General features: G+C 38.2%; 1 protein-coding gene across 1 annotated transcript; it reads right to left on the bottom strand.

Moving 5' to 3' along the window:
• Positions 1 to 12,874: 12,874 nt before the first annotated feature.
• LOC102740145 (olfactory receptor 5B2-like) lies at positions 12,875 to 14,029 on the bottom strand. The gene is given in 2 exon segments (XM_031017579.2): positions 12,875 to 13,381; positions 13,384 to 14,029. Coding segments are annotated over 2 exon segments (939 nt in total). The 3' UTR covers positions 12,875 to 13,088.
• Positions 14,030 to 16,054: the final 2,025 nt, after the last annotated feature.

The following is a 16,054-nucleotide window of genomic DNA, read 5'->3' as shown; positions in this document are numbered from 1 at the left end:
ATTGAGTCATCTTGGGAGTTTTAGAGACTAACTCATGGGGATCAGGAGGGAGTTCCAGAGACATGAGCTCTCTGGGGATGCTTCCTGGGAGGGCATTTGTAGCTCTTATTTTCCTAGGAAAGAATCAATTAAATTGCCTATGGGGACTTAGTTGGATATGTTAAGGGTGCATGCATGTTTTTGTGTTACTTGTTTTTTTCCCTTACTTTCTAATTATAGTGTAATTTACAAACAATAATTTTTAAATAGTTTTTAATATTATAGTTTGAACTTGGTCAAATTTATATGGTCATGAAACCACTAACAATCATGATGTGGAAGAGTTCCATCATCTAAACAAAATCTCTGAGGTCCTTTGCCATCAGCCCCTTTCCTACTTAATGCCCATGGTGTCCACTGAACCATTTTCTGTCCTATATTGCTTTGCCTTTGCAAGGAGGCTGTTTAAACAGAATCTTAGCACATGGAGCCTTTGACTCTGGCTACTTCCATTTAGCATGGTGCATTTGAGACCAGCCATATTGTTAGCTGTATTAATTTCCTAGAGCTGCCATAAAGAAGTACCACAAACTGGATGGCCTATATAATGTAAATTTATTCTCTCACGTTTCTGGAGGCTAGAAATCTGAGATCAAGGAGCTGGTAACGTGGTTCTGTTGGTTCCCTCTGAAAGCTGTAAGGGAGCATCTACTTTATGTTTTTCTCTTAGCTGCTGGGTGGTTTGCTGGCCATCTTTGGAATTCCTTGTTTTCTGTTGCCTCATCCTGATCTCTGTGTTCATCTTCACTTGGTGTTCTCCTTGTGTTATGTCTCTCCAAGTTTTCCCTTTTAAAGGGAAGGACACCAGTGATATTGATCTAGAGGCCCACTCTGCTCCAGTAGGACCTCATCTTAATTAACTACATCTGAATTGCCCCCATTTTCAAACAAAAATCACGTTCTGAAGTACTGAGGGTTAGGACTTCAACATATAAAACTTGGGGGACACAATTCAGCCCATAATATACCAGTAGTAAATTGGTTTTTTTTTTTTTTTTCATTGCTGGCTATATTTCATTATATGGACACTATGGATTGTTTATCGATTTCCCAGTTGGGAGACATTGGGTGGTTTCTAGTGTCTGGGGATTAAAAATAAAATGTATCTAAACATTTGCCAATTTTTTTTTTTTTTTTTTTTTTTGCCTGAAAGGAGGTCTAATTTCATTTGGGTAAAGGTCTCTGAGTTGGATTTCTTGGTCAGATGGTAAGTACATATTTATTTATTTATTTATTTATTTATTTTAAAGATTTCATTTATTTATTTGACAGAGAGAGACATAGCGAGAGAAGGAACACAAGCCAGGGGAGTGGGAGAGGGAGAAGCAGGCTTCCCGCAGAGCAGGGAGCCCGATGTGGGACTCGATCCCAGGACCCTGGGATCATGACCTGAGCCGAAGGCAGACGCTTAACGACTGAGCCACCCAGGCGCCCGGTAAGTACATATTTAAATGAATGGAAACTAGCAAATGGTTTCCTAATGCAGCACTACTATGTGTTCTCACTGGCAATGCATTAAAATTGCTTCACTTCTTTCACAGCACTTGATATTATTACAGTTTTAAAATTTTATTTTGTGTTTTTTAAAAGTTATTTCTTGCTCTTTCTCAAGGAAGATTCAAGAAATTTCCTTGGAAAAATCTTTTTTAAAAAATATATATTTTTATTTTAAACCCTTTTGCTTTTCCAAGGCAGCTCTGGACTGGGGATTTTTTTTCCAACAAGAAGATAGACTCGCCCTTTCCTCTACATAGTCACCTATGATTCCATATTTCCAAGCAGATGCCTACCTTTCTCAGTGTAGACAAGTGTCATGGCTACATATTTGTTCAGTGCACTCAGGTTGCATGTCCTCAAATTCAGGAAAGTGATTCAGAGTGGTCAGACTTCAGCTTCCTATGTTTAAAGAGGAAGATAATAATATCACGTAACCCTCATCGATTTTCAAGGAGAGTATAAGAAGATACATATACAAAGCTGAGCACAATTTCTAGCACATATCAGTTGTTCTGTAAGGTTCCATATTAATATTTTAGCATGGATAGCATAAATGATATAATATGGGTCACCAAAATAGTGTTGTCCAAACATTCCACATGCTGTCCTCATGTGCCTGCCCCACTGAAGCTGGGCTGAGACATGAACAAATGGCAAGCAGCAGGCTGTCCCAATGAAATGACATGTGTCATTTCTGGGTAAGTTGAAGCATATGTGCAGCCCTCCAGTGTTTCTTCTGCCACATTGACTAGGATCATCTGTGAGAGATAAATCTGTACCACACTGAAAAATAACCCCCATAGATCCTATTGCCTAGAATTGTAATGTTACCCCATATAGCAAAGACTTTGCTATTGTGGCTAATTTAAGGGCGTAGACATTGGAGATCATCATGGGTCATTCATCAGTGGACCCTAAAGGCATAATCCTGTCTTTATAGACAGAGGCAGGGAAAATGGAAGATTCTAAGGGTCTGTTACTCCACAGGAACCCTAAAAAAACCACCCCAAAAAACCAAACCCCCAAATCCATAAACAAACAACAAGCAAACAAACAAAAATACCCAAGACTAAACTGTCAAAATAAACTTGTTCTCAGAACTCTGAAAATAGTGAAGGGACAGCAGCCAAATGTTGAATTACAAAAATCATGTAATCACGGTGTTTAAGGAAATTATGTCAAATCACTAAATGACCAAAAGCTAAAGGGACAGAGAGGTCAGACACCACACACACAAAAAACCACATTTAATAAAATAGTTTAGAAAGTTTAGAAAGTCATTAAACAAACCAATACACAACAAGCAAAACAAAGAAACAAAAAACCTGAGGGTGCAGAATCTGTTTTCCAGAATTACCACATTATATATTCACAATCTCCAGTTTTCAACAAAAAATAAGATACACACAGAGACTCATATATGGAATTTAAGAAACAAAACAAAGGACCATAGGGGAAGGGAGGGAAAAATAAAATAAGGCAAAATCAGAGAGGGAGACAAGCCATAAGAGACTCTTAATTATAGGAAACAAAATGAGGGTTGCTGGAGGGGAGGTGGGTAGGGAGATGGGGAAACTGGGTGATGGGATTAAGGAAGGCACATGATGTAATGAGCACTGGGTGTTATATGCAACTGATGATTAACTGAACTCTACATCCAAAACTAATGATACACTATATGTTAACTAATTGAATTTAAATAAAATAAGATTTAAAAAGATGTTAGTTGAAAAAAAGAGATACATGCAGAGAAATAAGAAAGTATGTCCCATTCACAGGAAAAAAGGAGAAATTACCAGACACTCCCTGAAGAAGCATAGACATTGCACTGACTGGACACAGATTTTTAAATCAACTGTCTTCATTATGCTCAAAGAACTGAAGGAAACAATGGACAAAAACTAAAAGACCCAGGAGAATTATGTGTCAGCATTAAAGAACGCCAACAGCAAGACAGAAATGGTAATAAAGGAACTGAATATAAATTCTGGAGTAATGTTAAGTTTTCCTTTCCATGAACATGGGATGTCTTTCAACTTATTTAGGTCTTCCTTAATTTTTTTCCACATTACTTTATAGTTGCCTGACCTGCACGGCCTCTCCATGGGTGCCTGCACCTAGGACACTGGAACAACCATTGCCACAGGAACGCCCACACATTGGACCCCAGAGCTGTGTTCGTGCCTTCCTCATGCACCAGATCCAAGGCTCTTCTGTGAGCACTCATACCTAAAACACTGACACCATCTGCACCCAAAGGCCTATCAAATAATGAGTGAATAAACAAAGTGTGGTTTAGGCACGCAGAGGAGTATTTATAAGCAACAAAAACGGATGAAGTACTGGTGCACTGCTACAATATGAATAAACTTCGAAACCATTATGACAAGTGGAAGTCTGTCACAAATGATCCCATATTACACAAGACATGATGGAAATGTATAGACTAGGCAACTCTATAGAGACAGGAGGTGATTAATGGTTGCCTAGGGCCAGAGGAAGGAGGTTGCAGGGGAATGAACATTGACTGCTAGTTGGGTGTGTAGAGTCTTTCTGAGGTGATGGAAATCTTCAAGAATTAACTAGGGTGATGATTGCAGAAATTTGTAAGTATACTAAACACCAGTGCATTGTATACTTTGGTGAGTTTTATGGTAGGTAAATTACATCTCAATAAAGGAATGAAGCTTTACAACAAGGAACATACTACTGATTCAGGCAAGGAAATGCATGCATCTTAATTGCATTATGCTAAGTGAAAGAAGCCGGACTCGAGAGGTTGCATTTTGTATCATTCCATTTTATGACAATCTGAAAAGCAAAACTATATGGGGGGGGGGTCAGCAGATCAGAGGTTATGAGGATCTGAGGTTATGAAAATGGGAGAGGCTAAGCACAAAAGAAGGAGGAGACAATTTCAGGTGGATGGGGCTGTTTTGTATATTGATCTGGGTGGTGTACTGTATACATTTATCCAAACTCTCAGGAATGGGCATACGGAAATGTATGAACTTTGTATTATAGAACTACTGTCTTTCAAAAATAGGAAAAGAAGAAATGACAACACAAGGCAAATATATCTGTGTGCTCACTTAACAACTCAAGAAAAGTCCGTAGAAGCAGTTAAACAGTTTCTTTTATAAGTAAGTTGGATGAGGAACTCTGGATGCCCTCAAGGGGTCCTGTTCCCCTGAGAACTCCATTTCTCTAAAAGTTCCTAATCTCATTCATTAGCCTCTGAAATCCCAATATGGCTCCACATGATGTCATGGTAGAGAGATCAGATTGTGTGCAGAGCCCCTTTGGTCATTAATTTGCAATTAGGTAGAATCTAACTTAATATGTGTAGTACTGGAAAGTAGAAAACCAAAAACACCAATGGAAAGAATCAGGGAGAAGCTATAAGGAGGAGATGTATATCATGTTCATGGATTGGAAGATTTTAATATGCCAATATCTTCATGTTGATTTACAGATTCAACTTAATCTCAATCAATATCTGAGGAAGAATTTTGGAAATACTGACAAGCTGATTGAAAAATTTATATGAAGAGGTAAAGCTACTAGAATACTTAAACTAATTCTTACATAGAAGTTCATGACTTACTCTAAAGCTCTATTAAAGTGACAGATGGTAGCTACACTTGTGAGCAGAGCATAATGTGTAGAGAAGATGCATCTCTATGATGTATACTTAAAATGAATGTAAATTGTGTGTCAACTATATCCAAATAAAACAATTTTTTTAAATCTCTAAGAATAAAAATTGCCTACAGAACTAATTACAAGATCCTCAAGAAAATCAATCCCATTTCCTAATAGTCACAGTTCATTTTTAAGTCAGAATTTATGGCCTCTAATGCTTGTCTTATTTGTTGACTTGGATCTAACTGACATGTGGCTATTCCCAAACACCTTGTCTACACTTTAATGACCAAGATCTGATCCAGCTGAGTAAATCTGAACATGTGCCACAGGCTATGAAGGTAATTGTCAAGTATCCTTAAAAATCCTTCAAGGATATTATTTCAAAGGAACTACACACGTGCTTATATTCTGGTGTATTTGTTTTTAAATTAATGTTATTACTTTATATTAGCAGTGCATAGGTAGATATTGGAACAAAATAAATGAAGTTGAAGCTAAAAAAAGTGTACATTGGTGAAAGAGTAGACAAATCAATTGAACAGATTAGAGATCCCACAAACAGAACTACACAATATGGTGAACTGATTTTTTACAAAGATGCCATAGTAATTAAATGTAAAAGTGATATTCTTTTTACTTATTTTATTTAAATTCAATTAGTTAACATATAGTGTATCACTGGTTTCAGATGTAGGCTTCAGTAATTCATCAGTTGCATATAACACCCAGTGCTCATTACATCAAGTGCCCTCCTTAATGCCCATCAACCAGTTACCCCATCCCCACACCCATCTCCCCTCCAGTAACCCTCATTTTGTTTCCTATAGTTAAGAGTATCTTATGGTTTGTTTACCTCTCAGATTTTGCCTTATTTTATTTTTCCCTCCCTTCCCCTATGTTCACCTATTTTGTTTCTTAAATTCCACATATGAGTGAAATCACATGGTATTTGTCTTTCTCTTGCTGACTTATCTTGCTTAGCGTAATACCCTCTAGTTCCATCCATGTTGTTGCAGATGGCAAGATTTCATTCCTTTTTATGGCTGAGTAATATCCATATATATATATATATGTAATATATATAAACACCACATCTTACTTATCCATTCATCTGTCCACTGACATCTGGACTCTTTCCATAGTTTGGCTATTGTGGACATTGCTGCTATAAACATTGGGGTGCAGATGCCCCTTTAGATCACAATGTTAGTGCTGCAAGAATTGATGTCCATATATAAAAATAAATGAACCTCAAAATATACGTCACATCTGCATTTGGTAATAGCCATCTGAATAGGTGTGAGGTGGATAACTAATTGTGATTTTGATGTGCATTTTCCTAAAGATGAGTGATGTTGAGCACCTTTTCATGTGCCTGTTGGCCATTGTATGTCTTCTTTGGGAAAATGCATACTCAGGTGTTTTGTTGTTTTTTAAATACAGTTATTTCTTTTCTTGCTGTTGAATTGTATGAGTTCCTTATATATTTTGGATACTAAACCATAACTGGATATATGGTTTGAAAATATTTTTTCCCATTCTATAGGTTGTCTTTTTATTTTGTTGATTGTTTCCTTTGTTGTGTAGAAACTTTCTAATTTAGCAGAGTCCTGTTTATTTATTTTTACTTTTATTGACTGTGCTTTTGGTATCAAACTCAAAAAAATCATTGTTAAGACCAATGTCAAGGAGCTTTCCCCCTGTATTTTCTTCTAGGTATTTTATGGTTTCAAGTATTATGTTTAAGTCTTTAATCCATTGAGTAAATTTTTGCATGTGGGGTCAGGTAAGTGTCCAATTTCATTCCTTTGCATGTGGATATCCAGTTTTCCCAGCACCATTTGTTGAAGAGACTGTTCTTTTCCCACTCTTTATTCTTGGCACTTCTGTTGAAGGTCAGTTGACTGTATGTGTGTTGATTTATTTCTGGGCTCTGTAATCTGTTCCATGGTTCTATGGGTCTGTTTTTAAGGCAGAATCATACCGTTTCAATATCTATAGCTTTTTAATATAATTTGAAATCAGGAAGTGTGATGTTTTTTCTCAAGATTGCTTTAGTTACTGGAGATCTATTCTGCTTCTACAGAGCAGAGTGTAGTAAGGGAACAGTCAGAGCTACAGCAGCTCCAGGGTCTGAGACCTGGGCACTCCTGGTGTGTGTGGCCTGGTGCTTTAGGTCTGCGTGTTTGCAGAGCATCCATGGAGCTGGTATCTGGAGAAGGGTCATGCCTATAGTGAACACATCTCTGCGGTCTGGTGTGTGGACATTCCTGTTGGAATTGTGGCTTGGGTGTCCTAGATGCAGACACTGGTGGAGAGGCTGAGCAGCTGGGAGTACAGGCATGGGTAGAGCTGTTGTGACCCCAGGATTCTGGAAGCCTGCATTGACAGCAGTTCTGGTGGCTGAAGGGTGGCACATGCAGAGTGGCTGTGGAGCCAGAGTCTGGAGTTCAGGCACATGCAGAACTGCCATAGAGCCGGGGTCTACAGTGGGGGTGCCCTGAGCAGGGTCCAGGGCGCTGGAGGGCTGGAAGGGGAGTGGCCCCAATGCCAAGGGAGTACAAGTATGGCTCTTTCTTGGGGGTGGGGCACACAGCAGTGTCTCCCTCTCCAGAGAGTCCACTCCTGGAGTGGTTGTTGGTTGCCTCAGTGACATAAGCCACAAGTGTCCTCCGTGGAGCAGGCTGTTGGGTCTTTACTAACGAACACTTTGGGGCTCACAGAGGTCCTCCATTGCCAAAGCTGTGGGGAGTCCTAGTGTCACTGGAGACCATAGTAGCACTCTCCATGTGGCTGACACTGAGAGCCCACCTTCTTCTTTGTTCCTAGCAGGACTCCAGATGTCTCAGCTGCCCGAGCGATCCTTCCTGTGCAGTTATTCTCCGTGCTTCTGCTCCACAGTGTTGCTGTGGATTCTCAACCCCTCCCAGGGCCATTTTCATTTGTGGATAGCTAATTGTTGTTTTATTGGGATGATGAAGGTTGGTATCTCATACTCTGCCATTTGCTGATGTCACTGTATAAAGTATTCTTTTCTAGAAATATAGAGTACCCTTAAACACAACAATAAGGAAAAAACAACTCAAATATAAATGTGCAAATGATCTGAACATTTACCAGAGAAGATAGAAATGGGAAATACACATATGAAAAGATGTTCAATAGAATTTGTTATTAGGAAAATATATATTAAAACCACAAAGATTAGCAACATGTCTATTAAAATGGCTAAACAAACAAACAAAAAAACCCCCCGAACCTGACAGTATCCAATACTCTACAGATTTGAAGCCATAGAAACCATCAGTCATTTTGCATTGTGGTAATGCAAAAGAGTACAATCACTTTGAAAAACAATTTGGCAATTCCTTATCAGGTTACACATGGACTTGTCGTATGACCCAGCACTTGCCCTTGCAGGTATTTACCACAGTAAACTGAAAGTGCATGTCTCCAAAATGCTCTTTGCAAATGTTTATAGCAGCTTCATGGAGAATCACCAAGACTAGGAAGCAACCAGGTATACTCCCAAAGATGAATGGTTAAGCAAACTGGTTGAATGGTAAATGGAATACTATTCAGTAATAAAAATATATGAGCTGATGATTCTTAGAACAACATAAATGATTTTAAATGTTTTTTTTTTTTAAGATTTTTATTTATTTATTTAATTGACAGAGAGATAGAGAGAGAGCACAAGTAGGCAGAGAGGCAGGCAGAGTGGGTGGGAGAAGCAGGCTCTCTGCTGAGCAGGCTCAGTCCCGGGACCCTGGGATCATGACCTGAGCCGAAGGCAGCCACTTAATCGACTGAGCCACCCAGGCGCCCCTTTAAGTGTGTTTTAATAAGTGAAAGAATCAGACCAAAACCAGAAAGTGAAAGAATCAGACCACATATTATATAATCCTATTCATATGACATCCTGGAGAAGGAAAACCTATAAGAATGGACAATAGTTCAGTTGTATCCAGGGGTTAAGAGAAGTGTAAGTTGTTGTCTATAAAGGGACACATAGGGGGATTTTTAGATTGATAGAATTATCCTGCATCCTATGGTATTGGGATGGCAGATACATGAATGAATGGATTTGTCAAAACCTATAAAACTGTACATCACTACAAGTGAACTTTACTCATTACAAGTAAAAAAAAAAAAAATCAGCTAGAAGGTGGGAGGAACCGCAGGACAGAATGCAGACTATTACAAAAAGATCTAAGACACAGAAAGGTGAGGAAAAAAGGAGCTGATGTAATGTGTTGATTGGAAGCTGTTAACTCCACAGGCTAAAAACAGAAGGAACATTCCAGAAAGACTGTACTCTAGTTGGTAAATTTGTTGCCCACAGGGTTGCTAGTTAACAATTTTTGAATGACTTTACATATAAACTAGAGCTGAACAGATAAACTAGAGTTGGTCAGAGAAGTAAGGGCAAAGGCTAAAATAGAAGGGATTATACTAAAGACATCACTATGAAGTCATGGTCCTCTCTTTTTCTTTTTCGATATATATATTGATACAAAGAAGTGTAGATTTGAGAGATTTGTTTGTATACACAGGTGCATACACACACACACATTTTCTAACTGTGTCTGCCTAGAGGGCCTAGAAATGATTCCCCAGTAGTGATGAGAATATCCAGCCTTCAGATATTGTTTCCTAAATATTATTCTCTAATAAAAGGAAGCAGGACTCTTTGGACAAATCACTGATTTTAGGGCTGGGACAGGAAAAATACAAGATAAGCCTAGAGCAACCTGTACTTCCAAAAAGAAAAAAACAAAACAAAACACAGCAAAACAAAACCAAAAACACAAAGAGAAGGATTGCGGCATATCCAAAGGAAACAGAGGTCAAACTGAAGGTGCCGCCAATGGCCAAGATGGAACAAGTTGAGTAATAAAACAAGTAACATAGTATGGAATTATAACCAGAGTATAGAACAAATAAACATGAGCCCATGCTGATGAAAACAAACAAACAAAGTAAAAGTAAATTTTACAAAAGTAAAATTTATCAGTTGTGTAACACCCAGTGCTCATCACATCATGTGCCCTCCTTAAAGTCCATCACCCAGTTACCCCATTCCCCCCCTCCACCTCCCCTCCAGCAACCCTCAGTTTGTTTCCTATAGTTACAGTCTCTCATGGCTTTTCTCCTCTTAGATGACTTCCCATTCTGTTTTCCCTCTCTTCCCCTACGGTCCTCTGCCCTGTTTCTTATATTCCATATATAAGTAAAACCATATGATAATTGTCTTTTTCTGATTGGCTTATTTCGCTCAGCATAATACCCTTCAGCTCCATCCACGTCATTGTAAATGGTAAGTATTCATCCTCTCTGATGGCTGAGTAATATTCCATTGTAGGTATGTATATATATATATATATATGTATATATATATATATATACCACATTTTTGTTATCCATTCATCTGTCGATAGACTTTGGCTCTTTCCACAGTTTGGCTATTGTGGACATTGTTGCTATGAACATTGGGGTGCAAGTGCCCCTTCAAATCACTACATTTGTATCTTTGGGGTAAATACCTAATAGTGCAGTTGCTGGGCTATAGGGTAGCTCTATTTTTAATGTCTTGAGGAACCTCCATACTGTTTTCCAGAGTGGCCGCCCCAGCTTGCATTCCCACCAACAGTGTAGGAGGGTTCCCCTTTCTCCACATCCCCACCAACATCCGTCGTTTCCTGACTTGTTAATTTTAACCATTCTGACGAGTGAGAGGTGGTATCTCATTGTGGTTTTGATTTGTATTTCTGAGGCACAGTTTTGTAAATCTTGAGATGTGCAATGTTTCTAATTTTATAGTGATGGGAAAGGATTCAGGAGTGCAAATTCCCCTGGGAAGCTTTAGTATCAAATTGAACTCACTGAAGGATCAAAATAAAATACATACATAATTATTATAAATTATGTTAGCGTATCGAGCAGGTTGTGCTTAGTGTTGTTTTGTCGTGCTTACATTTTTTGTGGCTGCCTAGAATCATTGCAGTTAAATAAGTCATCAGTATGTATGAAGAAATTTTGAAAATTGAATCAGGTAGAAAATTCTCATAGTCTTGTATTTTGTCTTTTCATGATTTAGTAAATAGAATTCAGTTGATGTGTTATTTGCCATTTAATAAAAATTCCTAACTTAAAAGATGGTTATATATTAACCACTTGGTAGTATGGTTTTCAACAGATTAACTTTTCAAATGTAGGGTTTACAACTGATGAGTGAAAAACAGGGAAAAAAAAAAACTAGTTGCATCTTAGTAAATGCTCTAAATTCTTTTCTTTTTTTTTTTTAAAGGTTTTATTTATTTATTTGACAGAGAGAGAGACAGCAAGAGAGGGAACACAAGCGGGGGGTGGGGGGTGGGAGAGGGAGAAGCAGGCTTCCTACAGAGCAGGGAGCCTGATGCAGGGTTCGATCCCAGGACCCTGGGATCATGACCTGAGCCGAAGGCGGACTTTTAACGACTGAGCCACCCAGGCACCCCTCTAAGTTCTTTTCTAAAGAGTTATATAATAGGTGATGAACTATCTTATCAGTGGTTCAAATATATTGGCTGTTGGACTCATGTTTAATTAATTGATTAATTGAAAATTTAACAAATGTTTACTGAGAAATTAGTGTGAACTGGCTATAAAGTATGTACTGTAGAGGAAGTTGTCAGTAAAGTAACAAAGTCACACTTCTGTGTATAGTATGTTCCAGGTAAGGAGGTATATGGACAGGTGAACAAACAAATTAAATATAATGATAATAATAGTTGAGTACTATAGTTGAGTCAAAAACTAATGATGTAATGTATGGTGATTAACATAACATAATAAAATAAAATTAAAAAAAAAAGAAAAAGAAAAAGAAAAAAAATAGTTGAGTACTGATAAGGACCGTGAAGAATAGAACAAGTTGGGAACAGTGTCCACTGGGGATTTGATAACATTTAAGCAAAGACCTGAGGGAAGTGAGGGAGCTTTCTGAGCATTGACACCAGAAAGTACAAAGGCCCTGAGGCAGGAGTGAGCTTAGATTGTCCAGGAATAGCAGGGAACTCAGTGTGAGTGAAGAGGAGGGAGTGGAGTAGTAGAGTGGCAAGACAAGACAGCTCATCTGAAACTAATGTGTCCCTGCATAAGGAGCACTAGTCATCTCATAGTATTTCCAGAGAGAAAAATAGGTAATATCATCATTCTGTGCATTTATCTTACAGTTGAAGATTTGATAGTCCCACAAAGAAAAATTGACAAATTGCTTTATTACCAATCAATCCCCTTTTTCTACCAAACGACTATCTGAAGACATAAATATTAACTCCTTTAGGATGTTATATAGCTCTGAAAAAAATAGGTTAACAAATAAAATCTACCTTAAAAAAAAAATCCATGTTATGTTGTTCTTCATTTAGATTCTTGGAATAGTTTTTTAACTAGAGAAATAAAAAATCTGAGATGTTAATTTATGCTCTGATTCACAATTAATTATTTTAACTTTTTATTAAAAGCTAGACATACTCTAGCTCCCTCCTTTAACAAATTTCCCACTCTCGGGTGTATGTGCACACATGCATCCTTACATGAACTTTTCTTCATGGGTTTGAGCCCTGTTTTACCAATATACTTGCATTAGAATATGGTGGAGAAAATGTGAACATATGACTAAATCAAATATAATTAATAATGTTTATGATAAGCATGATCATTAAATATTTAAGGTCCTCATGGCTATTCTCATCCAGATGTTACACAACTGGACATGCTATTTTCTTTTTTAGTGACAGACTTTTGAAGAGGAAAGTATCATGTCAGTAATTTAAATGCTGTGTGGGCTGTAAACCCTGAGTTAGTGCATGGAGAAGATCTGACAGGAATGAAACTAGGTCACTGTGGATCCTACAACTCTAAGAGGTGAAGCTTAGAGACAGTTTTGCCTTCTTAACAACCTTGAAAGCATTCTTGACTTCTTTGTTCCTCAGGCTATACACCACAGGATTTAGCATGGGGATGATCATAGTGTAGAACACAGATACAATTTTGTCTGGGTCCATGGAGTGGCTGGAGCTGAGCTGGGAATACATGAACATGGCTGTCCCATAGAAGATGGACACTGCAGTGATGTGGGAGGCACAGGTGGATACAGCCTTCTGATATCCAGTAGATGAGGGCATCTTCAGGATGGTGATAAAAATGAACAGTAGGAAATCAAGATAATGAGGAGAGCAAAAAAGATGTGGAAGTTTGCTACAAAAACAAGAACCAGCTCACTGACATGTTTATCAGAGCAAGAGAGAGCCATGACTGCAGGAACATCACAGAAAAAGTGATGGATCACACTGGACTTACAGAAGGAGAGTCTGAAAATGTTCCCAATGTGGATAGAGGCATTTGGAAATCCACAGACATAGCACCCTATGGCCAGATGAGCACACACACCTATGGTCATGGTCATGGTGTAATGGAGGGGTTTGCACACTGCTGCATAGCGGTCATAGGCCACTGAAGCCAGGAGGTAACTTTCTACAGTGGTAAAGACTGCAAAAAAGAACATCTGAGCAGCACATGCATGGTAAGAGATGACCTTGTCTCCTATAAGTAATCCAGCCATGACCTTGGGAGTGACAGCTGTAGAGTAAAAAACGTCCACCAGAGACAGGTTACTGAGGAAAAAGTACATGGGAGTGTGAAGGCGAGAGTCCAAGAGAATCAGCATCATCATCCCCAAGTTCCCAACCACACTGATGAGATAAATGAGGGTGAACATGATAAAGAGGGGGATCTGCAGCTCTGGGGCATTTGTTAGTCCCAGCAGGATGAATTCAGTCACTTCTGTGTTGTTTTCCATGGGTGTTGTTGGGGAATCACAGGAAGCCCTGTAGCAATGAGAAATAAAGGAACAGAAAGGCAATTTATATGTAATTTAAAGATACCTGAAGAGAAAGAGAGAGACAAAGAGAGAGGAGAAAGAAAGAAAAAAAAGAAAGAAAGAAGATAGATGTGCATTTTTTCATCATAGCAGTAATTCTTACTTCCAAATTATTCAAGTCTCTAGTATGAACTTGACAACAAAATTTAATGAATGAATTACCTATATAGTTATACATTGATGAAACTAAAGGATCTTTGTGGATCATCTCCCACCTTCTAATTTTTATAAATTTGTAAACTGAGATGTGGAAAAAGGAATGTCTTGATCAAGATGGCAGGTCTGGAATTAAATATATCTGTCATTTCAGTTCCACAAGCTTGTAAATTTCGACACTTCTATGTTGCTTGTGTGCCAAGAACTGCTCTAGACAATATGTGTGTATTCATTTATTTTTCTCAAAGACCCCACAAGATTGACTAGTAATTAAGCCCATTTAAGTTATGAGGCACAGAGGTTGGATAATGTATCTAATTTATAAAATTATTACTGTCAAACCAAGTTTTATACCCAAAGATTGGTTCTTTAGTCCACTGGTTTTAATTTTTAAAACATTGAGTTTAACTCAATTTACATTTACTCATTGTCTCTGTCATCCCAAAATCAGTGTTAGGGCCTTTATACTTAGGCAACTGAGGCATATAAGCAGAGTAGATGTAGTAAGGTAACTGGAGCATTAAGGGCGTATACAACCAGCAGAGTCAATTCAGAGAGCAAGGCACAGCATCCAGTGTAGAGCTTGGGCTCTGGGAAGAGGTGCACATCAGCCCTATCATTGACTACTGAAGGGGCATTGGTTCCAACCTCAGTACCTAGACCTGGGTTTTCTGCATACACAAAATGAAGATTGTCATGAGATCTACCTCAAGATATTGTTTTGTTTTTTAGTTTTTTTTTTTTTAATTCAACTTTTTATTTAAATTCTAGTTAGTTAACAAATATGGTAAAATTAGTTTCAGGTGTAGAACTTAGTGATTCATCACTTACATATAACACCCAGTGCTTACCCCAAGTGCCCTCCTTAATACCCATCACCCAATTAGCCCATTCACCACCCACCTTCCACCATCAACCCTCAGTTTGTTCTCCATCATTAAGAGTCTCTTATGGTGCGCCTCTCTCTCTCTCTCTCTCTTTCCTTATAGAAATAAAGAGATAATGCATTATAAACAATGAGCAAAATGCTGGGTGTTTAGCGTGGCCTAATATATAAGTTAGCTGTAGTATTATCCTTAGGATGGAATGATAGCCCTTATGTTTGTTTGAGAAAGGTGGGTGGTGACATGCAGAAATTCAGGGATGGATGAGTTCTGAAGTTTATAACCTCTCTTTGATTTCCTTGTTCTCACACACTTGGTCCACTGATGATTTTGTCTCCTCCAGTGTTCCTCAGTCTATCTGTCCTCTGCCAGCTTGAGTGGCTGTTCTAGCCATTCCAAATGAGCCATTCTTTTGCATAATTTCTTTCTTAAAATCCATATTTTAGCATGAGTCAAAGAATGTCCCTTCTGAAACTCATTCTTCCTCTCATTACTATCATCTCATGGTTGAATCACCAAGATCAAGGGCTGAAAGGTCCTGGTTTGTTGGCTGCCTTTAGCCTGCAGGTCTGTTTTGGTAGTGAGATCCACATTAAATTTTTTTTTTATGTGATATGTTCTTGTGTAGGAACAGTGCCTTAAATCTTTTGAATTTGAATTTGAAGGCTTTAGAAAGACATCTCTCTTCTGCTAATCATTCTCTACCACTGTCCTCCCGCTTCTGCAAATCTTCCTTCTACAATCCCAGGCCCTAAAGTCATTAAGTTTGTCAACCTCTGACAGTCATAACCACTCTTAGAATGTGGCATGTTGTGGAGAAAAGGGAACCCTCTTTTTTTTTCCCGTTTTTTATTTATTTATTTATTTATTTATTTATTTATTTATTTATTTTTTATTCTTATGT

The sequence above is a fragment of the Leptonychotes weddellii genome, chromosome 11 (assembly GCF_054177405.1).
Source record: "Leptonychotes weddellii isolate Sample4059 chromosome 11, ASM5417740v2, whole genome shotgun sequence".
Classification (NCBI taxonomy): domain Eukaryota; kingdom Metazoa; phylum Chordata; class Mammalia; order Carnivora; family Phocidae; genus Leptonychotes; species Leptonychotes weddellii.
Note: the sequence above shows the minus strand (reverse complement) of the source record. Positions and strands in the feature narration are given on the sequence as shown.